Source organism: Quercus suber, unplaced genomic scaffold, assembly GCF_002906115.3.
Source record: "Quercus suber isolate HL8 unplaced genomic scaffold, Cork oak 2.0 scaffold_31, whole genome shotgun sequence".
In the NCBI taxonomy this organism is placed as follows: Eukaryota; Viridiplantae; Streptophyta; class Magnoliopsida; order Fagales; family Fagaceae; genus Quercus; species Quercus suber.
In genome coordinates, this window is record NW_027069496.1 from 913,851 (window position 1) to 941,361 (window position 27,511).

General features: G+C 33.4%; 2 protein-coding genes across 2 annotated transcripts; one reads left to right on the forward strand and one right to left on the reverse strand.

The window, feature by feature from the left end:
• Positions 1 to 4,101: 4,101 nt before the first annotated feature.
• LOC112031470 (uncharacterized) lies at positions 4,102 to 16,096 on the reverse strand. Its single transcript, XM_024064165.2, has 21 exons — positions 16,012 to 16,096; positions 15,653 to 15,723; positions 15,486 to 15,558; positions 15,091 to 15,213; positions 14,683 to 14,852; positions 14,429 to 14,578; positions 13,850 to 13,999; positions 13,002 to 13,062; positions 12,098 to 12,408; positions 11,731 to 11,862; positions 10,200 to 10,319; positions 9,994 to 10,080; positions 9,729 to 9,851; positions 9,397 to 9,517; positions 9,182 to 9,307; positions 7,584 to 7,718; positions 6,898 to 7,049; positions 6,580 to 6,720; positions 5,392 to 5,709; positions 4,559 to 4,701; positions 4,102 to 4,333 (listed from the first exon to the last, which is right to left on the reverse strand). Exons 2-20 carry the CDS (start codon positions 15,707 to 15,709, stop codon positions 4,591 to 4,593), a joined length of 2,661 nt encoding a protein of 886 aa, XP_023919933.2. The 5' UTR covers positions 15,710 to 15,723; positions 16,012 to 16,096; the 3' UTR covers positions 4,102 to 4,333; positions 4,559 to 4,590.
• A 2,070-nt stretch (positions 16,097 to 18,166) lies between these two features.
• Positions 18,167 to 27,247, forward strand: LOC112031464 (mediator of RNA polymerase II transcription subunit 27). Its single transcript, XM_024064160.2, has 8 exons — positions 18,167 to 18,723; positions 18,818 to 18,983; positions 23,152 to 23,617; positions 24,067 to 24,126; positions 24,212 to 24,280; positions 24,398 to 24,441; positions 24,519 to 24,720; positions 26,731 to 27,247. Exons 1-7 carry the CDS (start codon positions 18,339 to 18,341, stop codon positions 24,700 to 24,702), a joined length of 1,374 nt encoding a protein of 457 aa, XP_023919928.2. The 5' UTR covers positions 18,167 to 18,338; the 3' UTR covers positions 24,703 to 24,720; positions 26,731 to 27,247.
• The last annotated feature ends 264 nt before the right edge of the window (positions 27,248 to 27,511 follow it).

A 27,511-nucleotide genomic window follows, 5' to 3' on the forward strand; every position in this document is an offset into this window, starting at 1 on the left:
CAAATATCTATCTAATTTATTATAAGCTAAATTTATGGTTTCTATTATTTCAATTCCTTAAAATAAATAAAATGAATAAATATATTTAAGTAATTAAAATAATAAAAGGCATAAATTTAGCCTTTAATAAATTTGATAAATATGCGGCATGTTTTATTTGTAAAATAGAATATCTTTCAAGTTGTTCCCTTTTCCATGTTTTTTGTTGTTTTGGCGCCGAAATGGGAAATTAGTAAAGTACAATGTAGATTTTCCCGCTCTTTTTTTTTTTTTTTTGAAATCTTAAAATTTTGGAATGGTTTGGTGGTGCGGTTTGGGCCCATGGGTTTTGGGTAATGTTAATGTCTTTGTGATTTTGTTTTTGTGCGATGTACCAAAAGATTTTAAAATTCATCTAGTAAAGCAGTTTCAAACAAGGAAGACGGTACCGTACCATACCGGCCGGTATTTTCCGTACCGTTACCTTGGCCGGTACAGAAACGTTGGCATTTCGTACCGGTTTAAATACTGGCCATACCGGAGCCATTTCGGTTGTACCAGAGAAAAATTCGGATTTCGGCCGGTGAAGAAAAGAAAAGAAAAATAAAAATAAAAACCTTATCGTCACTTGCCACCAAAGATCCGGTTACTGACACAACGCCGATATCAGAGTTCTCTGCTTTTTCTTCTCGGCCTCACGTTGCTACTACTACTGCTTTGTCCTTTTCTTTTAGCTTCATCATCTTCTTCTTCTCTTCCTTTTTTTAGTTTTCTCTTTATCACATCAACCACAACCAGTGGCCAGTAAAAGTCTCACTCACGTGTTCAACACTTCAATTATAGGCTTTATTTTGAAATTCATTTTTCTTTTTGTTTTAATTATCTAACTACATTTTTATTTTTATTATTATTATTATTATTATTATTATTGGTGAATTAAATAAATTAGGCATTTATATTCAATGAGACATAGACTTATGATTTTATATAAAAATAGTGGTAATTTTGAAATGGTATACCAATATTGACCAGTATTCAAAATATATCGTATCGCTGGCTAAATTTATACAACTTTCAGTACAGTATTGACTTTCTTGATTTCAAATCACACTTTTTTTTGAAGATTTTTTTAAAAAAAAAAATTTAATAAAGGGTTTTCAAATGATCTTATTTTCGAGAAACTTGAAAATAAGCTTTACCAGTTTGGTATTAAATTAAAATGACTAAACTCCCACTAAAGTGTTCCATTTTTTTGACTTTGGCCCACACTCATTTTTCACCCGTTTCTTTCTTGGATTTCCTAGATGGTACATTTTTCTTTAGATTTTAATTACTTTGTATATTTTCTCTTTGTATTTTTTGTTTTTTTGATGAACATCTCTTTGTATTTTTTGTTTTTCATTTTTTGACTCTTCCTTGTATAGTACGGGTATATTACTGGGCTTACTGTGTTACACCCTTTTTATTTTTGATAAGTAACGAGGATCTTGTTATTTTTTAATATTACAAAAAACAAACAAAAAACCCAAAGCATCCCAAACCAAGTAATCTCTCAAATTACAATGCTCAAAAATATCTAATAAGAGAAACAAGGATGATCTTTTTAAAAAATATATATATAAATGAAATTCAACTGCTAATTAATAATAATAATAATAAGGTGGAAGGCCTTTGTAAATAACCTGCTTTCTTTGAATTGCGACTTTGCCAACTTGTGCTGCAAGTTCTGGGTTTGCAGGTGTGGTATTAACACCCCCATAACATTTAACTGTAGTTCAATTTAATTTGTATATAAATGGAATCCTCACTATTTTTTGATTGGATATGAATCAAATTAAGGATTTCGTCAATTTCCATCGTGTGTTGAGACACTAAGCATCAAGTAATGGGGTTCAAGCGCTGGTGAGAGCAATGAGACGCTATCTATTATATCTGAGAAATACCAACCTAATGTCTTTCTGAATTATCTTCAACAAAAAAGAATCATAATCATGTGTTTTCTAACAAAATAATTTTTTTTTTTAAATGCAAGTGGCGAATTGGACATAATCTCCATGTATCACTGTATGAGAGAGAGAGAGAGAGAGAGAGAGAGAGAGAGAGAATCCCTTATTCCCTAAGGTCTAAGGATGAGAGAAACTTTATAACAATAAACAAAAAATATATATATATATATATATATCATAAGTTGTCTAATACAAAATTTCATATGCAAGGGATTAACTATAGTACAACCAGAAGGATTAGGGGAAAAAAAAACAATCAAACTATACATTGAGATAAGATTGCAGATATAATTTAGCTCCCCACCAAAAATTCCCAGAACGATGGGTAGAATTTTACTACCTAACTCAAAATTGCAGACACAGGTCCTGTAGTAAGACTTACACTCAGGACCGGTGCCTTATATTTACTGTAAGACTTTGGCAATGTTCACTAGCCAGGATTGTTGGATATTCCATTCTCAGAGCTCATTACTAGTGCATTCACCTTGACTGGGGCTGATCTCTAAGAGTTCCCATGGTGTAAATTAAGTATTGCTGCAAGAAACAAAAGTAAGTGTGAGGACTAAGCAACAAGTACATTGCCAAGATGTCTTGTGAGGACAAGGTGTCCTCGGCGTGGATTCAAGAGAATAGGCTTCCCCCCTTTCTCCTCAGAAATAACTTGCTCTCCTCGGCATGGGCCTTGGGCCTGCTATATGAAGGACTGAGGTTATCAGGCCCACGGACCCCACAATTATTATTATTATTATTATTATTATTGGTGAATTAAATAAATTAGGCATTTATATTCAATGAGACATAGACTTATGATTTTATATAAAAATAGCAGTAATTTTAAAATGGTATACCAATATTGACCAGTATTTAAAATATATCGTATCGCTGGCTAAATTTATACAACTTTCAGTACAGTATTGACTTTCTTGATTTCAAATCACACTTTTTTTTGAAGATTTTTTTTTAAAAAAATTTAATAAAGGGTTTTCAAATGATCTTATTTTCGAGAAACTTGAAAATAAGCTTTACCAGTTTGGTATTAAATTAAAATGACTAAACTCCCACTAAAGTGTTCCATTTTTTTGACTTTGGCCCACACTCATTTTTCACCCGTTTCTTTCTTGGATTTCCTAGATGGTACATTTTTCTTTAGATTTTAATTACTTTGTATATTTTCTCTTTGTATTTTTTGTTTTTTTGATGAACATCTCTTTGTATTTTTTGTTTTTCATTTTTTGACTCTTCCTTGTATAGTACGGGTATATTACTGGGCTTACTGTGTTACACCCTTTTTATTTTTGATAAGTAACGAGGATCTTGTTATTTTTTAATATTACAAAAAACAAACAAAAAACCCAAAGCATCCCAAACCAAGTAATCTCTCAAATTACAATGCTCAAAAATATCTAATAAGAGAAACAAGGATGATCTTTTTAAAAAATATATATATAAATGAAATTCAACTGCTAATTAATAATAATAATAATAAGGTGGAAGGCCTTTGTAAATAACCTGCTTTCTTTGAATTGCGACTTTGCCAACTTGTGCTGCAAGTTCTGGGTTTGCAGGTGTGGTATTAACACCCCCATAACATTTAACTGTAGTTCAATTTAATTTGTATATAAATGGAATCCTCACTATTTTTTGATTGGATATGAATCAAATTAAGGATTTTGTCAATTTCCATCGTGTGTTGAGACACTAAGCATCAAGTAATGGGGTTCAAGCGCTGGTGAGAGCAATGAGACGCTATCTATTATATCTGAGAAATACCAACCTAATGTCTTTCTGAATTATCTTCAACAAAAAAGAATCATAATCATGTGTTTTCTAACAAAATAAATTTTTTTTTTAAATGCAAGTGGCGAATTGGACATAATCTCCATGTATCAGTGTATGAGAGAGAGAGAGAGAGAGAGAGAGAGAATCTCTTATTCCCTAAGGTCTAAGGATGAGAGAAACTTTATAACAATAAACAAATATATATATATATCATAAGTTGTCTAATACAAAATTTCATATGCAAGGGATTAACTATAGTACAACCAGAAGGATTAGGGGAAAAAAAAACAATCAAACTATACATTGAGATAAGATTGCTGCTATAATTTAGCTCCCCACCAAAAATTCCCAGAACGATGGGTAGAATTTTACTACCTAACTCAAAATTGCAGACACAGGTCCTGTAGTAAGACTTACACTCAGGACCGGTGCCTTATATTTACTGTAAGACTTTGGCAATGTTCACTAGCCAGGATTGTTGGATATTCCATTCTCAGAGCTCATTACTAGTGCATTCACCTTGACTGGGGCTGATCTCTAAGAGTTCCCATGGTGTAAATTAAGTATTGCTGCAAGAAACAAAAGTAAGTGTGAGGACTAAGCAACAAGTACATTGCCAAGATGTCTTGAAATTGTCAGAACCATCTGGGTGCATGAATAATGCATCAAATTTTGGAAATGTAAAACAAAAAACAAAAAACAAAAAACAAAAAACAAAAAAACAAAACAAAACAAAACTAATAATAGTTGAGATTAATAGAAAAGGCATGAATTTGAAAAGTTAGACAACTCACAAGGGTAAGATGACGATTTTATAAACATCATCCTATATTGCAGGTATCCCATTCAATGATTTACTTATCAAAACTTTTAGTCGATCAAAGGCACTCCGTATTTTATGCCTCTCCTCAATGGACATGCTGATTTCCTCTGAAGACTGGAAAGATTACATAGAAGCAATCAACAAGTATCTTAAAGCTACTAGCATAAGAAGTAGCATTTAAAACTAATAAATAGTGACTTGCTAGTCACAAGAAAATTTCAATATTTTCATAAATCTCAAGATGACTTGCCATAAAGCAGCAATCAGAATCTAAACTAAAGTTTCTTCAATCAAAGAAACTAGAAAGTTGAAACAGACAATCTAAGGTATCAACTCACAATACAAAAACAACAACAACCAAGCCTTAGTCCCAAATCAACTTAAAGATGAAGTGAAACAATCTATCTTACAACAAATTTGTCAAGTCAACATGTCCATCCCATGCCCGTTATGCATACAAATTCAAGCTATTTGGCAACAAGAGCGAGAGCTCAATGTAGCACTCAAATTGGAATTTTGTCTTAAATTTAACAAACAATGAGAATGTATAGTGCAAAGTATGGCTATCTACAAATTATATTTGTTAAGCATGATCTGCATAAAGGGGCACCTGCCTCAGTAGTTGGCTTGGCAAATCATGGTTCCCATACATCTAAATACACATACATACACAAGCAACACACACGCACTAATTAATATTATAGGATTTGATGGCTTTGAATTACGAACTACATACTTCAGTTTAGCATAAATGGATGTGGTTTATGAAATACAAAGTGTCATGCTTGTGGTGCAAACTTATACCTGTAAAGAGTGTATTTTTTGTAACATATGGACGATTTCTGCCTTGAATGCAGAGATAATTTTCTGAACTTTAACATCCTTATGCATGAATACAAGGACAGAAACAATGGCATTTATTCTACTTGAACACTCCATTGCATATTGGATACAGTTAGGCGAACACAGTGATGAACTACTTGCAGTTATCAAGGATCCCATTGTCTTCAAAACAAGATTCAGAAGTTTGTGACTTCTATCAAACAAGAAAAAACAAGGTAGGAGATAATAAAGGAGTGTAGGAAAGGAGACATTGGCCTCATCATGATCTTCTGGAATGCACTGCACATTAGGCAAACTATATTAGTAAGAATCACCCAACCAAGTTTGTGAAAGATTCAACACACTCAATAACACCAATAAGCTTTGTGATCTTAAAAACAAAAACAAACAAAAAAACAAAAAACCAAACTACTACATTAACAAAATAAGATTATACATCATAATATTACTAGGCCGATCAGCATACCATAATACATCATTAAAATTAGTCCTACCTCGTATATTGAGCTATAGACACAAAAAAAGACATCTTTTGCAGTACAAAAATAAAACTAAATTAAATTAAATTATTATATAATGGAAACACACTTCTACAAGAATTTTGTGGGCCATAATTATTATCAGAATTAGAACCTCAAATGTCTCGGTCAGCATGCCCATCCTTCTGGATACCATAGGAGACGATGGCTGTTACATGGTCGGGATGAACTTTAGCAATTTTGCAGAAGTTCAAATTTTTTTTTATGAGAACACTTTCATTTACATATAACACTTAAGGATGAAAGCTTTTACGATTTCCCCCTCTGGATGAAAGTTAGCATGTCTCAGTTATGCACGTGCCATGAGAACTTTGTAGATCTTTTAAATTTTTTTTTTTTTAATTATTAAATATGATAACTTTATTTACATAGAACACAGACTTGTGTACAAGAACTCTCTAATCATAATAGAGAAGAAATAAGAAAAACTAATGATTTCTGCATTCTCACAATATATGGGCATCCAAGAACAAACCACTGCCAGCACAATCAAAGAACATAAACTAAAAGATATGCTAAGCATATGTATTAACCATTTTCTTTTTTCTTTTTTATAAAAATTATTTAAAAAATAGTCAAAGGAAGATACCAAACAAGACAAAATACTTACATGCACAACATCAATCAGATATCCTGAAATGAAATTGCTTAGAGTGACAATACTCTGCTCAGAAAGTCTCGTGGGTTTAGAATCCAGCACAGCAAGCATTCTGAGCATGGCACAAGCATTGTCCAAAGGTGGCTTCATTAACTGAAATACAAACACGTCAAGAAAATTTCATAAGAATCAGTCAACAGACAATCAAAGAAGAAAAGAAAATGGTTCAAAAACCATTTCCTTATTCAAGTAGGAAGCTTTTGGAAGTCATCAATTTAAAAGAGAACAAAATAAATAACGGTTTAGATTAAACAAGTTTAGTAAACTTACCATCTGTCCAACTGTCACTTTCTCTAGAATCTGAAAAACAAGAGAACTGTCACCAATCTGCGACAGGTTTGAGCAAACAACGGTGGTGACTGACTTATATGTTCCATGGTTTCTCATCTTTATATCACTCTCTTTAACAGGATATATGTTTTCTGCAAAGATCAGAAGTTCTTTTCAGATTAAAATAAATCAGTAATGACGAATTGTATAGAAGTAACGGAATTGGATCCCAGCAGATAAAAATCAAGATACTTGTAACTTGAGAATGGGTGTAAAAGAAGCTGGCAAATTTTTGTCTAAACATTAGTTTATAAGTATTAACTAGCTCCTGCTATTGATGCAGTATTTTACCTACAAATGACATATTCTAAATTCAAATTAGATAAGCTTTTTTAGACATCAAACTTGTCATAATTACTACTTTTAATGAGTTGGTTACAGTTATTGATGGACGACATGGCAGCTACCATTAAAACATATAAAAAGGTATCCAAAAGCTAATTCTAATACCCAAGCATGCAGTTAAAAATTATCTCATGCTAAAATTCTCTATTTGCAAATATATAAAGAAGAATAAGATTAATACATATTGAAACTCAGCTGGAAAAGTGAATAGAAAACCAAATGCTGGTCTGGAAATAATAAAGTATAATAATTTGCAAAAGAAGAAATTCTTTCCAAGGTACCAGGTAAAACTTTAAAACGTGAGAGCAAAGTGATGCTGAAACTGATATAGTCAGTAATTTTGACATGACCAGCAGCAAAGGCCGAATGGAGAACCTCTATACTTCGTAATAATATAAATGGTTCCAAATCAGGACCTGCAACAGTCAGAAAATAAAGAAAATGTAAACAAAGTCTATTTCACAAAATTTCAGGAGAAAGGGCATAGCTTTCTACTGCATGTATATTCCACCACTACATGTATATTCAGTGAAGTTCATACTACCATATACTAAAAAGCAGAAAAAGAAATTTCCCTAAACACACTATGCCTTTAGCAATAACATCGATCACCCCAGATATTTATAAACATGTATTTAACTCCTATTCATGAATCACATCTTGAAACTTAATGCAGCAACATCCTGGACATGATTGTCGCAGTCAATCTGTGTTCTAATTCAAGGAAACTCTTACTTCATTTAATAGCAAAAATACCTTTCAGAAAGGTCATTTGCATAATTATCTTAAGAACAAATTCTACTATAAATGAAGTAATATAAGGACACGGGATTTCTATCTTGCTGTGGGAGATCATTCTACTGCCCAAACAAGAAAGATGTCCAATTTTTTTTTTTTTGGATAGGTAAGAAAAAAAATTATTGAAGAAGGAATAGCATGAAAAATACACAAGGTTCACCATAGTGAATAAAGAGATAAAGGAAGAAAAAAGAAACAAATAGACACTAAGCTATTCTAAGAGACAAAAGAAAATCCATAAGTGTAGAACAATCCGAGAGACCCCAACACCAAGACCAATCAAAGAGAGTCCGTTGGCATAAATCTAACAACTAAGCAAGAGATTTCCCAATATCCTCAAAAGAATGTTGATTCCGTTCAGTCCAAATAGTCCACATTAAACAACCCAGAACCAAATTCCAAATATCAGAATTATGTTTCCCAAGCCAATGATACCAACAAAAAAATAAGTCTGCAACTGAACCTAGCATGACCCAATCAATCCCAAACAACCGAAGCATATACATCCACAAAGAATGAGCTACCGGATAGGAAATCAACAGGTGACCCATAGATTCCTCATTACAACAACAATTCACCAAAATGCGACCACGGAGCATAAGATTATCCAAAGTTAGAATCTGGCCATGAGCTGCTGTCCACATAAAGAATGCCACCCTTTTAGGAACCTTTACTTTCCAAATGCCCTTCCAAGGGAAAGTAGAAAGAGTTACATTTCGAATCTTATGATAGAAAGACCGAACGTCAAACTTCCCACTTCCATTGAGGCGCCAACAAAGCCTGATCCAACAAGATGTCCAAACTTTTAAGTAATGTTTTACTACTATAAAGGGAACCTCAGTCATTGCAGCTTAAATTTGAAATCACAAACTACCTTGATCTGTTTGGCAAGGAATGTCAAGTAATTTCCCCAAGAAAGCCATTAACCACAAACACTTTGAAAAGTATAAACATAAGTGGTTCATATATAAAGAAGACCAAATTATCTATGCTAGTAAATCATCAATTGTAGGGACACCAAGCAAGTTTAGGATTGCTGCAATTAAATCAATATTTGAACTAACAGACATGTAATACTTACATAGGCAACAAGAAGCTATTGACTGCAACAAAGGTGAATCCAAATTAGAAAAATAGTAAAGGCAACAGAGAGAGAGTTCCTGCGAATCTCTAGGAAGCCTTATGAAAGGACCATAGTGTAACTTTCCTGCAGGATAAAAAAGAACAGGAAACAAATTGATACTGCCCCAAAGGGTATTGAACAAATTTAAATGTCTTTAGCAAATTGATTTGTACCATCATCCTGACATGTGCAGTAAAACTCTAGCAATGAGTAATGCATGTTGTCATATTCCCATGCAAGAGAAGAGTTCAACAGAGCACACTGTCCCAGCCGAAGTTGCAAATGCAACACAACCTGCAATTTCAAGAGATACAGAACCCATGTAAAGGTAAATAATGAGTGACAATAAAAATGGAGATGAAGATTAAAGCTTAGAAATATGGGGTGTTCAAAATCCACATTTTCATCTTATCAAACTTTTTTTATTCAAATAATAATTATAATAATAATAATTTTGTCTAATTGCAGCACCATGAAGTGTTCATGAGGTAAATCATATGGTTACCTGGGAACAAGATGGATGCTTATCACCTAGCAGGATTAGCAATGGAGAAAGCTCTCTTATCCAAGCAATCTGATAGTCTAGTATTTCTGGATCACTTGAATCTAGGTATAGCCTATCTTCCTTCTACAATATGTACAAAAAAAAAAATTTGGTTATCATTTTTTTTTTGGGGGGGGGGGGTGCGGGGAAGGATAGAGAGAGAGAGATGGTGACTCTAGGCAATCTTAAAGACATTGTGACCAGAAAGTAAAAAAACCAAGCTTACTGGAATAAGCATATCTTCAATTGTAGAAAGGCATGCCAACTTTAATGAAGACTCCGGGTGGCAATCCTTAAAAGTATTGGTAAATGCCTGCAATCAATAAAGTGCATGAACAAACAATCCAATAAAGAAAGAGGGAGGTTCAACAGATGTGATTTACCATAGAAAATCTCTTAGCAATTAATAATTCTTAAAAGCACAAGTCAGACCTGAAGAAGACGAGACCTCCAATTGCTCGGCACTTGTGAAATAAGTTTTGGGAAAAAAGGAAGAAGTGAAAGTAAATGCTTTTCCCAGACTACTTTACCAGACCTTGTGCCACTATAAATCTGCAAAATATATAATTTACTCAGATTAAAAGAAAAAAAAAAAATCACCTATCTATACAAAATAAGCCTGTTACTTGAAACATCAGATCATCACAGCAACCTCCCTAATATATCAAAAAAGCAGGCCTTATTAAGTAACTTACTTGTCTTGTGAGTCAAGACAAAAGGATTTGCTTTAACAAACAATTACATAAATGATTAACTCCTACTATAAAACTCAAAGGCACATTATAAATCCAACCAATCTGACTCCCAGCTGTGTCTGAGATGCTGGTCCAACACATACTGAAAATGATACAGCACAATGCAATAAAAAAATTTTTAATTAAGTTGCACAAGCACCCAATGGGCCTCAAACCAATGACTTTACCCTCCATCCTATTAGACTATAAGTTTGGAGGAAGTGCCATTTGAGTTCACAGGCAGCACAATGCAATAAATATTAAAATGTCCATTGTGTAATATAATTTGATCTCCTGTATATACATCCTAATAGATTATTAGTCTAACAAATCATCTTGATTAATATGTATGAATATATGTCTAATAATGCTAAATCTTTATATTATACTTCATTTTGATATATACCAAATTATAGTGTTCCATTTTTCCCTGATGTGCAGTATCGCAACAAACAATTTAATGTTCATTTAATCTGATAGGTAACTTCTACTCAATCAAAAAATTAATGTGTAGATCACATTATTGTAATGATGATTAATATTCTTGGACACTGAAATATGTTGATATTTGCATAAACTGACATTATTATTACTTTATAGGCTTTCTTTTATTAAAAAAAAAAAAAAATCTTTATGTTTTAGTAACATAAGTTGGTTCACGATATGCAAATGAAATCTGCACAGATTGAACGATAATATTCTTCTTTGCATACGCAAACAACCACAAGCCTTTTTGCAATATATATATATATATATATATTAATCTGTAAAGCTTTTTGCCCTCTAAATGATACATAAAAAATAAAATAAAAAAATTTACTCCAATTAAGTGCAATGTTTCAACTATAAATTGTTCATTATACCTCATTTTTAATGCTCTTCAAAAATTCATTGCATTTTTTGATGCTACTTTTGAAATCAACAATGATGTTTCATATCAGACTGGCTACAGTCATCTATATCTCTATATTATGTGAGCTTTGTGGTTCATGCACTCTTATTGGTCCTCCATGATTGTACCAGTTACTAGTATTAAAATATTAAAGCAAGAACAAAATAAAACCAAAAAAAAAAGGAATTTAAAGTTATAGCTGTTCATTATAACTTACAACTGTTTATATATACCTCACCAGAAAAAAACTCAGTATATTTTACAAATCCACAATTGCAACATTTGAAAACCATGCATTTTTAAAAGTTATAGGAACATAATGGTGTAAGAATCAGACCTTTCCAAGCAGTGCATTTTCTATAAATTCTAGAAATTTCTCCCATATGATAGCAGGAGGGCAGATCCATTCACTGATTTGCAAAAGTATTCCCGTAACCAATGTGTTCAAGATAAAATACCTATCATCATCCTGCCAAGCAGAAGAAAAGAAAACCACAACAATTCAAATTTAGACAACAGCACCTTAAGCATGCACACAAAAGTTTATAAAACATGGGTCCAAGAAGATAGGCAAATATTATCAGGGAGACACATAAAAGAAAGGAAATCCAATCAAAACCGATAAAAAGGGGAAAAAAGAATATAACACTCTCATTGGGAGCAAAGAAAATAATCTGAAAACTTAATATTGAGGTCAGTCATACCTTTTCTGACATGTGACATGTCGGGTTGAGAGGAAACACTTGTAGTACCTTCTTCATTAGCAATGATGAGAGATTTTCATCCCACTCTGTCACATCAGGTACTCCGTGAGGTTGATATTCTGATTTACCCTTGTTAGTCCCATAAATAAAAAATTTGGCTGTGATATCTATGCATTGGAGTATGCCCAACATACAATCAAATGATTGTGCATCAAGAACTGGCATAGCGCGAGAAAATGAAACAAAATCTTGGAAACAATCGGCTAAAACTGGCATAAGATCCTTCAGCTTCTTGAAGATGACAGAAAATCCTACACAAAGAAAGAGAGCATTGACGAGGACCATCAGAAGCTTAGAAAAATTGAATATCATATTATAGAGAAATAGAGAGAGTATAAAAAAAATGGTACTATTGAGTAATATTGAGATGGAGGGTGCGGTCATGGATTAAGATCCATAGGTGCATGAATAATTACTATTAAAAAAATACTAATATCATGAGTAGATACTTATCATAAATAATAATAATAATAATAATATCATGATTACATAATAAGCTATATAATGATAATAATCAGATGTGAACTTCAATTTTCCATTCTTTTCCAAATGAATAAATATAAAAACGATGCCAAACAATGAATTGATAGAAAACCAAAATAGGTATCAAAAGTTAGAAATCTACTAAAATTAATCATTGAATGGAAGCTGGTAAGAGCACCCCGCCATATCTAAATATGTGCGATAAATAAAATTTTGATGATGAGAAAATTGCTGGTGTCACCACCATTGGAGGATTAAGCACGTTTATTTTTATGATGCACAAAATATTGCCATACCCAATCACCAAATTATGACATCAAAATACCCACGTACAAGTAAGGTATAAAGTGCTTTCACATACCAGCAGATTCTGTAGGCACGTCAGGCTCAAAAGCATGTAACATCCCTTGTCCAGCTTCATTCTATTAAATTAACAAGAGAGCATTAGAAACTGATAGGCACTTGTAAAGGGAAAAGGCATAGCATACTATACAAGAGCATAATTAAAAACAAATTAGACTAGAACATGCAATTTTTACTGCTTTTTTTGATAGGTAATAGAAGTTTTATTAATTAGAAAAGTACAGTGTGTTTACAATAGTAAACCCACTACAAGTTACTGCCCATGCAATTTACTGCGCTATGAAATTTTTCATTTTTGAAAGCTGTAGTCATCACAATCATGACATAGGAGCCACCTAATAGAAAGAATAAGAGTCATATTTCAATGGACAAGGAAAACCAAAGATGGCCATCATCATACAGCATACCGATTATCCACTAAATTCTTCATATTGGCTTGGTCATTCAGACACTCACTTTATAGAAATCAAGATTTATACACTTTAAAAACCTGAAAATAGTGTCACATGAAATGAACTTGACATGATTTAAATATAATTACGGGGCAAATTACTCAACCAAAAGAATAAGGACGCTGCAAGGATGGTAAAAAGCACACAAGATACAACTAGTACCAACCTAATTAAGCAGTAAGAGATAATTGAAAGTGGGTACAAATTTTATAATATTAATGAGATGACAGAATCATAACAACAACTTAAAAAAATATTACACATCCAAATTTTTAATAGTAAAATATGGTTATGCAATACATTGGAAGTGCTAAGCACCACAATAATGAATAACCATACAAATAAAACACGTGTAAAACAGATGGTACATTTGCAAATGATAATTAGAAGGTACCTTTTCACAGGAGTCAACTTCTTTTTTATTACATGGCACCAGCGACAAGCAGTACACCAACCCAGCAAGAACACTCTTGAGCTTCCCTTTGTCCTGTACATAGAACTGGTACTGGTTCTTCCGTAGAATATTCTCATAATTTTGAAGAATCTGTTGATGAAGCAACCAATAAAATCTTTAAGAAAATCCAAAAGCCAAAAAGAATGATATCATGGGAAAATATTACTATTCCTTAACTCTCTTTTTTTTTTGGGTAAGTTATATACACACTCAATGAGTTTTGAACCCTAGACCTTACCCTCTATCCCATTATTTAGAGAACAAGAAGTGCCATTTAAATTACAGCTCATTGGAAACTTTATTTTTTCTAATCACTTGGTATTTGACCACATCACAAAAGGATTGGAACTGTGAACTCACCCGCCACCCTATGGTTATGTGGGGTGACATAGCGTAACACCTAAGTTAATGAGCCAAAATAAGAACACAGATTCTATAATAGCTTAGATCAGAAGGATTTTCAAGAGACAAATGCCAATAACATAATCACAATTAACTAAAAGAATCAAATTAAGATACCTTTTCAGCATACAGGAAAAAGGAAGGTGGATAATTCTGGACAACAAGGTCAAGAAATTTGAATGCCATCAACCGAATGTCAATTGATAAATGCGTCATTGCATTAAAGATATACGCCATTGTTAAGGAAATAAAAAGCCCTTGATTATCCTGGACAAGGAAAACAGAGAAATATTTCTCAAAAAAATGAAGAACTGGTGTCAATCAACAACAGTGAATAATACAACTAACATTTTTTTATTATTATAAATTACCTCTTTACAGCTAGGGAACATCACTGTCTTAAATAGTTGATACACTGTTTCTCGAACCGCTTTATCATTATCCCCAATACGTTCACGCAGTTTCTCCACGACAGCATATTTGTGCAATGTTAGCTCTGCTGGATATTTAAGGAATAAATCCTTAATACCCATCAATGCATCTTCAGAGACGAACAAAAAATTTTAGTTGAACATTGCAATTACCTTTCAATATGAAGAAAACAAAATCGGGGGTACAGGGTACATAACATTCGAATAGCTCTCTTCAAACTAATGCATTAAACTTTAACATTACACTAACTTTTGTTTCCTTCTTTCTAGACCACTCAATACATATAATTGTTCTGCAAAATAGAACACTTTCAAAATAGAGAAACTTCCATATTAATAAGAAAGTACCTCTACGAACTTTTGGGTTGTGATGAGATGTTTGCTGAAGAAGTTCCTTCAAAGTCAAGCCTTTCTTGTTCACAGCTAAACCTCCCTTTTCTGATGCCACGCTCTGCTCGGGAAGTGTGATTGCTGCTCGTAATGCACATTGAGTATACTTTCAGTTAATAAAAACAATTATTTACCACTCATCGGATCACCACAAAACGCTTATATATATATATATATATATTTGAGAAATGAGAAACCAAACTTGACAGGCAATTCTTCATGTGCTTTAATTTGCTTTGATCAAATTTATCACATTCAAACCAATTTCATTTTCAAAATTAAAAATTTTCTCACTGAAACAAAACAAGGCATAATCAAAAACAAATTTGAAGCTGAGACTCTTCAGTCAATACCTTTGGATTTAACTTCGGTATTCGTAGCATTCTTCGGCGGCGGCAACTTCCTTCCAATCTTCCGCTTTATTTTCTGCATAGTTTTCAACAAATCACAACAAAGCTTTGAATAATTTCAAAAACAGAAGTATGAACAAGACGAAGTTCTGTGCTAATTGAGAGATTACTTTGAAATCGACTCCACGCTTTTGCTGCTTCTTTGAGTGAGCCTTCGATTTCGCCATTTTTACTAGAGAAGCTAAAAAATCAAGAAAAAACGAATAGGTTTAGATTCTGAAACAGAATAATCACAGTTCCATTGCGTTATAGAATAGCAACGAAGCAGCTAAACGGCGTCGTCTAGGGTTTTCAGTACACTAATTTAAGTCGGTGATCCTAAAAGCAAATAGGTTTTGCTTGCGCAGATTTTTTTTTTATTTTTTTTCATAATAATATTAACAATAATTATAATGATATTAATAAGAAGTAAGAAAAGCAAATTATTTAACAAATTTTGATTTCTTTTTTTTCTTTTTTTCTTTCGTACCTTTTCTTGGCAGCCAAACAGAATATGGTGGCTCAAAGGTAGGGTTGTTAACAGTGAATACACTCGAGATTTCAAAGCCCTCAACGGAAATAAGAAGTAAGAACGTAAGTACTATTTTTAATTTATGGAAATTGCGATTTACTCCCGTGGTTTGTTATAATTTTGTCTTTTGCCTTTTTTTAATAGAAAAGTTACAATTTTGTCTTCAATTGCAATATTTCCCTCTTTTATACCATAATTTTAGTCAAAACAAAAAAATTATACCAGTATAAAATTTGGTTAGTCCAAAAACCTCTTGACAAAAGTTTTGTAATACTAAATTATAATATTTTAAAATCAACTCTAACCAAAAAAATAAATAAATCAAGATGGGTAAATTGTGGCAGGAAGTCTGTTTTATAAAAATGTAATTTTTGATAATTTGAAAGAATTTCTAACAATTTTATTTTAATCTAAAGATCATATTTAATATGAGGACAATAAATACAACTACATGGATTAAAAAAAAAATATAGGAATGTTTCATTTATTCATTTGTTTGGAAGTTTATTATTGAAAAAGATAATGATTATAATGAAATGTTTATTTCATTTCCTCCTAAATAATCATCCCACAAACTGGAGTTCTTCTGCACTATGTTTAGGTGTGCATGGAAGAATGGAATGGAAAATGAAATAAAATGGTAGGCCCAAAAATGAATGGATTATGATATTATGTATTCTTTTAGTGTTTGAACGCTTAAAGAGGGAAATTTCGAGTAGAAAGTTTCATTTTAAAAAATAAGATGCAATGAATTACACCATATAATTTCAAAAATAACAAATTAAACACTAATGTTTCAAAATGTAACAAACTAAATCTCGATTCATTGAAGTGAAGCAAAATTGTTTGAGGCCCATTGCTTAATTTGTTATGCTTCTAAAGTACAGGGTTTAGAATGCAAATTTTTAAATAAAAATGAAGCTTATATAATTCTACTAGTATATCATTTACATTTAATCTGTCTTTTTTCTAGATAATTAAAATTGACAGTTTTGTCTATAGTGGTTGCAATGGATTTGGGTGTCGGTTAGTAGGGGTGACAATTCGTGTTTACATGTTGGGTTCGTGTCGTGTCAAGTCATGAGTATTCGACTACATAAGTCAATACTAACTCGACATATTTATTAAACGAGTCAAGATTCTTCAACCCTAACACGACCCATTTATTAAACGGGTCAATCATGTCGACCTGTTTATCAGATTTTATCAAAATGAAAAGAATAAAAATTATGAAAAAAACAAACAAATAAATAATTTTAATATAAAATGCAGAATTAACGAGTAGCTGCATCATAAATAATCATCCAAAACTAAAGCATATCTCAATATCACAGATAATCAATCACAATATGTCAAAGAAAATAAATCATAACAACTAATAAGTTTATATACCTAGTGTGGGTACCATAGGAGTGCTTCACACGTCCTAGGCCTACTAGGCGTGCTTAGCATTCACTTATGCATGCTTGACAACCACCTAGGCCGACCTCGGATGGCCTTGCATTCACCTCGGCATACTTTGCATTCACCTCGGCATGCTTGGCATTCACCTCAGACGGTGTTCTAGGAGTCCTACATCGAAGGAAAACCCCCTCACTCCCCTTATAAGTTTTGAAGCGAAAGAAGTAGTGTACCATTAGGCAGCAAGGTACACTACTTCTTTCGTTTCAAAGTTTATAAGACAGTAAGTGGGGGGTTTTAAAATGGCTTGTTTGGAAGTTTAGAGAGGGAGGAGAGTAGAGGGGAGTAGAGGGAAGGAGAGTAGTGGGGAGGAGAGTAGAGGAGAATGATTCACCTCCACCTTATTTGGATGTTTTTAAAATTAGTAAGGGGGAATGGAGTAATTAGCCCTTCCTCTTGTGTAATTTTGTTAATATAATAAAGGTAAATTAGGTAATTTACTTGGTCAATAGTTTATGTACTATACTCCCCCTCCAAATCTCTCCAATTTTGGGGAATTAAAATTGGGGGGCTAGAGGGAGTCCAAACCCCTTCAAACTCCTCCAAACCCCTCCTCCTTATTCTTTAAAAAACTTCCAAATAAAATAATTGCATTACTCTCCCTCCCTCTACTCTACTCCCCCTCTTTTTTTAAACATCCAAACATGCCAATGCGGGACTGCAAGGCAAAGCTGCAAAATGCATTTATATTTGTAGTATTTATAAATGTAATCAACGTGCAATTATCCAAAAAGCTCAACTAGGCTAGCTGAGGGAGGGTGAGTCACAGAAACAGTCACACACTTGACACAGACCTTCAATCCCCAAATTCCAAAAAGGCAAAAATGCGATTACAACCGCAACAACTACAGCCTCAGACTCAACCTCAGCATCACTATCAGCAGCAGCAGCAGCAGCAACAGCAACAGCAGCAACAGCAACAACAACCACCACCACCACCACCACCACCTCAGGCGGAGGACACGGCGGCTGCAACCACTAGCTCCAGTCCGCCACCGTCCGAGGAGGCGCCGCCGAAACAGGTGGCTCAAGCAATGGACAGACTCAGCCACGCCGCGCGTCTCATCGCGGATATCAGGCTCGGCGCCGATCGACTCTTGGAAGCACTGTTCATCACCGCGCAGCCTCACCAGAGCAACAAGCCTCTCCACTTGTTCCTCAAAGAAGACTCCTCCATGCGCCAACACCTCCAAGACCTCCGCTCCGTCGGTAACGCACGCATTTTCATTTTTCTTTTCTTGCTTTCTAGGGTTAGGGTTAGGGTTTCGTCGTTTTTGAAATTGTGTTTTTTGATTTATGGTAGGAAGGCAGCTAGAGGAATCTGGGGTTTTGAGTGAATCGCTTCGGTCTCGAAGTAATTCGTGGGGGCTGCACATGCCGGTGGTCTGTCCTGACGGCGCCGTCGTTGCGTACGCCTGGAAACGCCAGCTCGCTGGCCAGGCCGGTGCGTCTGCGGTCGATAGGACTAGGTTTGTTCTTGTCATTTCAGCTCTGCCTGAGTTCCATGTCGAAATTGATTTCAGATTAGTGGATAAGCACACCAAGAGTTGTTTGTGATTGTAGATATGCTCTATATGATATTAAATGCTAGGCTGTTAAGAAGTAACATTTTCGTAAAATTACTGTTAGCTGAAACGAGAATACAAGTAGGAGAGCGATTAATGCACCAATGGAGAAGAGTTAAGTTGATTCAAAGCTCAAAAAAGGAGGTGGTAGAGTATGATTTTGGATAGGATAGAATTACGAGAAAGAATACACTTGGCTGACCTTGATTAGTCTGTTGAGGATACATGGCTGTACCAAATACTATGACTTGGTTGTTGTTGTATTGATTTCAGATTAGTAGTAAATGCTGAATGATTGTTATTTAAGAATCAAGAGTAAAATGCGGATGAAATTTGAGAATTTTTTTTAAAAAATGATTGGGGGTGAAAGTTATACATGAAATGTAAATTTAAACTTGTGTTGCTGTGACCCAACTAGAAGGTGATATGGTTTACACTTCAAAGAATCAGGTGTATGTCTTTGAGTGTGTTCTATTGTAAAACTTTATGCCTTGCGGAAGTGTATTAGGTAATTGTGGTGTGATTGTCATGGTTTTGAGGAAAAGGCAGAGGTGAGGTTGTCTATTGTCTTTTGGGGTCGGGCATATTTCTTGATTGCGAAGCTTAAGTGCCAGATTTTAGTTTTTGTAATTATAGAAATAAATAAGGTGCTGTTGATTCTATCTTCTGAAAATTGAATTGCTTTCCTTCAATTTTTTCTTGCTGGGTTATTGTTATGCAAAGAATTTACTGGAAAAAGGTTGTGAATTCACATCTAAATAATTCGATACCAAATCAACCTAGAATTCATAATGTTTTTTCATCAGTTAATGTCAAATATGATACACTAATCAAAAGCTACCAAAGAAATCAAGAGACTGCTTTGTAGCATTGTAGGTTATAACTCTCCAAATATTTGCTAGAACAAACTTTCTCTTGAGGAACATTAGGTTAATCATTGTGATTGGACTAGGAAAATGCATATCTGAAATGGTTTTCAGAATTATTGTTATTGGATTTGAAAAGTATAAAAAATAATCGAAATGGTATTCAAGTTGTTCTTTTGATTTAGTTTATTATTCAAAAACGATTTGATACTAAAGGAACCTGCAATTCATTTGTATTTATTTCATGTCAAATATGGGATGCTGATCAAAAGTTGTTTACAAAATCAATAGATTGCTTTGTAGTTCATCAGCTGTAAATGCTTTTGTTTCTATCTTTTAAAATTTTTACTGCTTTTCTTTATTTATTTTATCTGTTGGGTTACTGGCATGCAAAAATTTTACTGGCAATAAGTTGTGATTTTACATTTAAATACTTTGATACAAAAACAACGTTGAATTCAGAACATGCTGTCTTCAATTCATTTCAAATATGATACACTAATTAAAACTTGCTGAAGAAAGCAAGAGATTGCTCTGCAGCCCATAGGTTCTAAATCTTCGAAAAATTTGCTAGGTCGAACTCTTGATGAACATTAATTTAATCATTGTGATTGGACTAGGAAAATGTAAATCAGGAAATGGTTGGAGGGAATTATTGAGATTGAATTTGTGCTTTTTTGCATAAAGTAGTTTGTTGTCAATAAAATTACTTCTGCTTATCAAAAAAACAATTGAATGGTATTCAAGTTGTTCGTTTGATTTAGCTTAATATTCAAAATGATTTGATACCGAAGGAACCTATGATTCATAACAATCTGTATTTCTTTCATGTCAAATATGGGATGCTAATCTACTTATCAAAAAAAAATATGAGATGCTTATCAAAAGTTGCTGACGAAATCAATAGATTTCTCTGTAGCTCATAGGCTATAAATCTCCCTAATTTTTGCTAGAGCAAACTGTCTCTTGAGAACTTTTTAGTAATGAGTGTTGGTTAATCAAGTGTTGACTTTGAAAAATTAATAAAAAAAAATTGAAAATGGTATTCAAGATTTTCTTTTGATTTAGTGTATTCTTAAGATGTTAGGTGTTTCATAGGCACCTTTAACTTTGAGGCACGAGATTCAGAACCCTGTATCCAGTTCTTCCTTTTTAGCCTTACCTCTAGGTGAACAGAAAATAAGCTCCACTGGTCTCTTAATACACGCTAATCTATGACCTAGAAGAGTTTTTCTTTCCTTTTTTTTTGGACACTGATGAATATAGTTGTAATATTGATACTTAGTTAAAGCAATCTCCAAAAATGATACAAGGAATATTGGAATTTTTATATACATAGAAAATTACATGTGTGTGAGGATTTTGCTGGTTTATCAGTTGAATATGGACTGATACTAGTTGTTTATAGGGTGTCTGAGATATTGACCAACACTGATTTTTCATTGCCTAGCACCTACCAAACTCCTTTGCAAAACTAATAAAGAAAAAGAGGGATGGAAGAGTAATAGCAACATTCCAGCCAGCGTACCTTTTTTCAAGCAAGAATTTGTACATCCTTGAGTTGCCCTTTGCCAACCATTCATAGGTTTTTCCTCATTTTGGGTTAGCCCATGGAAATCAAAGATGAGCCGGGTGCTCAAGCAAAGTGAGGCACCTCTAAGGTTCTAAGACACTTGCCTTTAGAGCCTAGGCTAGCAAGGTGAGCACCTTAAAAATTGAAAAAGGTGCTAAAGTGAGAGCCTCAGTTTATTTATTTTAAGAAGCTTGTTGTAAAACCAATTATTATATTATTAATTTTTTTATAAGTATTATTAGATTATTAATTTACAAAAGCTTGTTGTAAAACTTATTGTTATACTATTGAATTTATAGAAGTTTGTTATAAAACCCATTGTTAGAATAATCCGTGGAACCTAAACCCTATTAAGCCTATTTTGAAATTCATTAATAGACCTAATTTCTTCATGCAATACATGTCAAAAACAATTGATTATAGTATTTCAATTCATTATAAACATATGATTTAAATTTTATATGTATAATAAATATATTTAGAATTTGGCACCTTGTTTTAATTGGGCTTGCGCCTTTTTGTCGCCTCACGCCTTGGGCAATACAAGGTCTTGGCATCTTAAGGTCACCTTTTGCATTTGACTACCTTGGGATAGCCCCAAAAAAAAAAAAAAAAAACAAAGATCGGTAATCAAGGCCAGGTGAAGCTAGAACCGGAAGGGCTACTGGGTCTCAATCTATGCCCCTTGCTTTTATTTATCGAAAGGATCGAGTGGCTTTCAATCATGAAATTTCTGTCCCTCTCTCAGGTTGCTCAGATGTTACCATGCCTATGCATGCAACAACTAATAAGGCCCTTTTTCAAACGTTTTGAGAGGCTCATGTTTCTACCTATCTCTATGAATATGAAGGAAGTTACCAACAACCCAGTGCTTTGTTGGAACACACCATATTTCAGTCCAACAGCCAGTTGGCTTCTCGCTGCTTCACATTAGCAGAAAAAAGTTAGCGAATAGCCAGACTCAAGAAAGTTTCTCAATCTGTTATCTTTATCCTGCTGCATACTTCTGCAACTCAAGAAAAGAAAATCTTCTATTCTTGTGCATTAGAAACCACTATTAAAACTTGTGCATAGGACTTGCTATCCCACTTTATTGTTGTCATCCATCAATTGAAGAAGATCCATAATTCATAAAAGTTTGGCTGCAGTGCACGCTCTACTCCTCCTGGCCAAAAAAAAAAGAAAAAAAATCGTGAAAGAAAGACCATACAACAAGGCCGCATTCTACCAATGCTGCGTTTGGTCTGAATCAGTTGATCAATTGGGGAATAGGGCTTCTGCCTGGAGACTTCTTGGTTCATCATGCTATGGTTCATCATGCTATTGCGTTAGGTTTACATACAAGATACAACTACATCGATCTTGCTACTTATCAAAAAAAAAAAAAAAAAACTACATTGATCTGCTCTTATATATTTTCTTGAGGATGTCAAAGGAATTTATATTTTTAGTCATGCCATGCTCATACTAAAGAAGAGCAATTGTTTTAAGTGTTAAACTGATCAATATATTGTTATTATTAATATATTACCTAGCACATACCCCTTCTAGTCTCAATAAATTGCCACTGCAAGTTCTTCAATGGCCATGCACCAACTGTTTACTGATTAGTTATGCTTCTGAATATTTGCAGGTTAGCTCTCAAGGCCTTCACTGATCAGAAAAGACGATTTTTTCCTCATCTTGATGATGGATTACATGATCAGGATACCAAATCAGCTTCAAAGAAACATTGTGGTCCCCAAGTACCGATGGAAAATCATCAAGAAGAGCTTAGTGGTTTTAAGACACTATCAGATGTTCTAATGCATTTGGAAAAAGAAGTGCCAAATTTGAAAATTTTCACTTATGAGCGATTGGACTGGTTGAAAAGAGCTTCATTGCTGCCCTCTTCAACTAATGAGGCTTCCATGGAAACATCTAAAGAACATAATTTTCATAGTTCAAATAAACTAAGAACAGGATCGTTGAGTGCGGTTGCTGTAGAGAAGATTGCTGTAATTGAGTTGCTGTTTCCATCTGTCTTCAGAGCAGTTGTATCTCTGCATCCAGCTGGTTCTATTGACCCTGACTCAGTTGCTTTCTTCTCTCCAGATGAGGTAATCTTGTATATCCAGATATCTTAATTTTTTTACTAAATATCATATCATGCTATTCTTTGTTTACTTGGAGACCCATATGATTCATTGTTCCATTCCTCATCTCTGAGAAAATATCCAGATCACAAGTTAAGATTGATTACATTTTATGTGAGTAGTCTGATTTCTCTTTAAGTGCCATATGAGATTTTACTTGAAGATTGTTAGTTTTGTGGGCTAAACGGTAAACTGACTACTTGTCTTCATGGCAGTGGAAGTGTGGATATCTTTTGTCCTCCCCTTTATCTTGCAAAATCTTTATCTTTTTACATATTGTGATCTATTTTGTCTTTGTACTTTTTTTTTTTTTTTTAAATAATTATTGAGCCTTATTGTTTTATTATTATCTTTTTCCTTTATTATTAAGGGTGCTTAGCTGCAATGTATTTAATTGCTACTGTATTTAACAGGGAGGCAACTACATACATTCTAGAGGTTTTTCAGTTTATCATGTGTTTAGACGCATCACGGTAATAGCCTTTGCTGGTCATTTTATCTTTCTCCTAGTTCAGGTGGTTAAAACTTCCTACTTATTTTAGCATTTTCCTATTGCAGGAGCATGCTGCTATGGCTCTGCAGTATTTCCTTGGAAATCAAGCTGAAACAGCTCTACATTCTCTTCTGGTACCATCTCTTTTGTACTTTTGAGTTTATTGGGCTAATTATATTGTCTACTATTTTTTTTGTACAATCTTATCATACATATTTAAGATTTATAACTTTCTGCTTTTGTTTTTGTAGCATTGGATCTGTAGTTATCAAACTTTATTTTCAAAAGTCTGCAGGTGTGACTCTGTTTCCCACTTTTTAAGATTTCTTTGATCGTGTTAGACTTCTAAATTTTATGTTGTTGGTGGTGCAGTAAGTGTGGACGGCTACTATCAATGGATAAAAAATCCTCTTTACTGTTACCTCCTGTTCATCGTCCTTACCGGCAGTTTTCTGCATTGAAAATTTCATCCCCCCAACTGATTTCCTCAGCAAAGGACACCAGTTCTGATCTTTCCCAGGCTTATCATGTTGGTTGCTTTTCAGAGGAAGCTTAGTCACATATATTGACTCAGGTAAGTGCACAAGGCCTAGTAGACGAGGAAATAGAATGATCAAAAGTAATAAATCATTCCACCTTCCAACTACATGTTGAATTTTCTCTGTTTAGCAGGATGTATAAAATTGCCAATGTTTTAAAAACCAAACTGTTAACGAATTGGGAAAGGGAGAGATTCAAGGTTTTAAGGTTTGACCAGGATTCAACTGGAGGTCAAACTGATGATGCATAATTAATTAAGTAATTAATTATAAATACAAATAAGGATATTGAATTTGTAAAAATTAGCAAAATTGACTAAAAAGTATCTAAAGAAATTTAAACAGCTTTCAAACTGATGACGCATAATTAATTTAGTAATTAATTATAAATACAAATAAGGATATTAAATTTGTAAAAATTAGCAAAATTGACTAAAAAGTATCTAAAGAAATTTAAACAGCTTTCAAATTAATTTACCAGATTTTTATATAAGGTTAATAGAAAATAATAAAGAATAAACAAGCATAAAAGAATATTGTCTTTACTCTTTAGTAATCTTTCAGGTATAAATTATTTTAATTTAAAATGAAGCTATTTTTAAAATAAATTCATAAATAGCACATTCGCATGTAAAAGCACAAATATTAAATTTCAAATAAATTTAGCAAAGAATACAAATTTAAATTAATACATTTAGAGAGAGGTGATATAATGAAATGAAGAGCTATTGTCTATTAATCTCTTTTCTTTTTTTCTCTTTGCTGAATTTTTTTTTATTAATAAGGAAAATAAATATAATATTTTTCAGATTTAGAGAGTTGATATAAAGTCAGGTACCTTAATGACCAGTGTGATATATCTGGGGGGCAGTGAATCCCACAGCGTTCTTTTCTCTGATTTTTATAAAATATATACTCCCTTGATCCAGTCGAATTGGCAAACTGTTTAGTGTAATTTTCTGGTTTGCCCGGCAATTTAAGGGGTTTACTCACTTTATGTAAAATGTGTTTTTCTATGGGGAAAAAAAACTGAGACTGAACTCCAGTTCATAGTTAATTAACCCGGTTGGATCAGCCAGTCAGGTTCACGTTTTAAAACCATTGAGATTTATTTTTTATTTTTTTTACCTTGGAAAGTAGACCAGCTGGTTTCATAGATTTGTTTTATTATGTTAAAAATTGAGCTGCATGTATACTTTACCTTGACAATTAAGGGCCATTTGGTAACGTTGTTTTAGTAACGTTGTTTGTATTTTTTGAAAATACGTTTGGGTGAAAAAGTGTGGAAATACGTGTAATATTGTTTAAAAATTGTAAAATGTTGCTTAAACTACTATACCAAATTTTCTAGAAATTGATTGAAACAATTTTCTTCTATTGCACAAGCATTAAGCAATTATACAAATATATATATGCCTAGAACTTTGTAGCTCAATTGATTGGCACCTCTCGCCTCTTGGTGTTTTTAATAGAGACACTCAGGGTGTAAATGCTCCCACTGCCAACTATTGATGTATCACCAAAAAAAAAAAAACATAGTTGCACATGTAACACCTTATTACCAATTTTTCATATCAAAGAAATTATACACAATTTTATTGGAGAGGCTAATTCTTGAACTCATAGATAGTCCCATGTAGTGTCGTTTATGTTGATACCAGGTCTAATGGGGAGCCGGGTATACTGATTTTAGCAAAATTTTGCAGTCATATGATCCCAGGTTTATCCTCTCAGTTTACGTATGCTAATGTGGTACTCACTATATGAGTTTTATGAGCTCTTCCCTTCATTGTCTCGGTCTTTTAGGGCCCGTTTGGTACATGTGTTTAAAAACTAAAAATTATTGTTTGAAAATATTTATAAAAATACGTATTGGTAAAAAAATGCATTAAAATACGTAAAATATTATTTAAAAACTAAAAATGTTTGAAAACTATTACCAAACACCCCCTTAATATATATACTTTTATTGTCCTGATGCTGAACACGTTGGGAACAACCCCCCCACCCCCCCAAATGATAACCTCAAAGCTTTTTCTTTTCAGATGTTGTCTGTTCTCGGAGAAACTTCAGCTGTGTCACTGAACGTTGCACGTGTGCTGCTGCATATAAATCTTGTTTATGGAGAAAGCTGTGCCCAAGGTGCAGAAGGCCATGCAGCTTTCTATCAAGTTGTCAAATCCTATAGACTGTAAAGTGTAAAGTGTAGCTGCTTACTTACTGTCCTGAGTTAGATTTGATAGCAACAAGTGTAATTTATCAGCATCAGTTGGTCACAGAAGAGGGTTTCGAGACTCAATTCTTACCATAGACCAATATGATGCACATGCATACACACAGATCTTATCAATATTCTTGTGAAAATGTTTCCTTTTCTGTAGCTTTTCCTTGAAGAAATTGAGGGTTGCATTACTAGATGTTATTGTTTGAAAATTTCCCTCTGGTTTAGAGTTATCTAATTTCAGATGGTAGGTGTGGATGATGGTAGAGGAAGGAAAGGATGTTCCAAACCACACGTCATTATGAATTTATGATCAGTATTCATTGCACTCCTTATCAAAAGTAGTTGTAAGACAAAAGTTTCTTTCTGTTTCCCCAAGTGATTCTGGTCATCATTGTGTAAGCAAATTTAGCAATTTCAAATTTCAGAATTTATGTATCATCATCACTTATATAGCAAAGCTTAGTTTTTTGAGTGATTTGATTTTCCCAATACTTATTCACATGATGAGACGTCTGCTCTTCTTTTTTTGATCCCTCCTCTCCTTTCGGTGCTCGGACTCTTTGTTGCATTGAGTCAATCTTGATGTGCATTTTTCAAAACCC

Bases quoted from the DNA above. Each gene is read 5' to 3' on its own strand.
- LOC112031464 (XM_024064160.2), top strand. From the start codon at position 18,339: ATGCGATTACAACCGCAACAACTACAGCCTCAGACTCAACCTCAGCAT. The intron at 23,618-24,066 runs GTAATCTTGTAT...TGTATTTAACAG, and splicing joins CTTTCTTCTCTCCAGATGAG to GGAGGCAACTACATACATTC. The intron at 24,127-24,211 runs GTAATAGCCTTT...TTCCTATTGCAG, and splicing joins ATGTGTTTAGACGCATCACG to GAGCATGCTGCTATGGCTCT.
- LOC112031470 (XM_024064165.2), bottom strand. From the start codon at position 15,709: ATGGCGAAATCGAAGGCTCACTCAAAGAAGCAGCAAAAGCGTGGAGTC. The intron at 7,719-9,181 runs GTAAGTATTACA...TGACTGTTGCAG, and splicing joins AATAGCTTCTTGTTGCCTAT to GTCCTGATTTGGAACCATTT. The intron at 6,721-6,897 runs GTAAGTTTACTA...TTTGTATTTCAG, and splicing joins AAGTGACAGTTGGACAGATG to TTAATGAAGCCACCTTTGGA.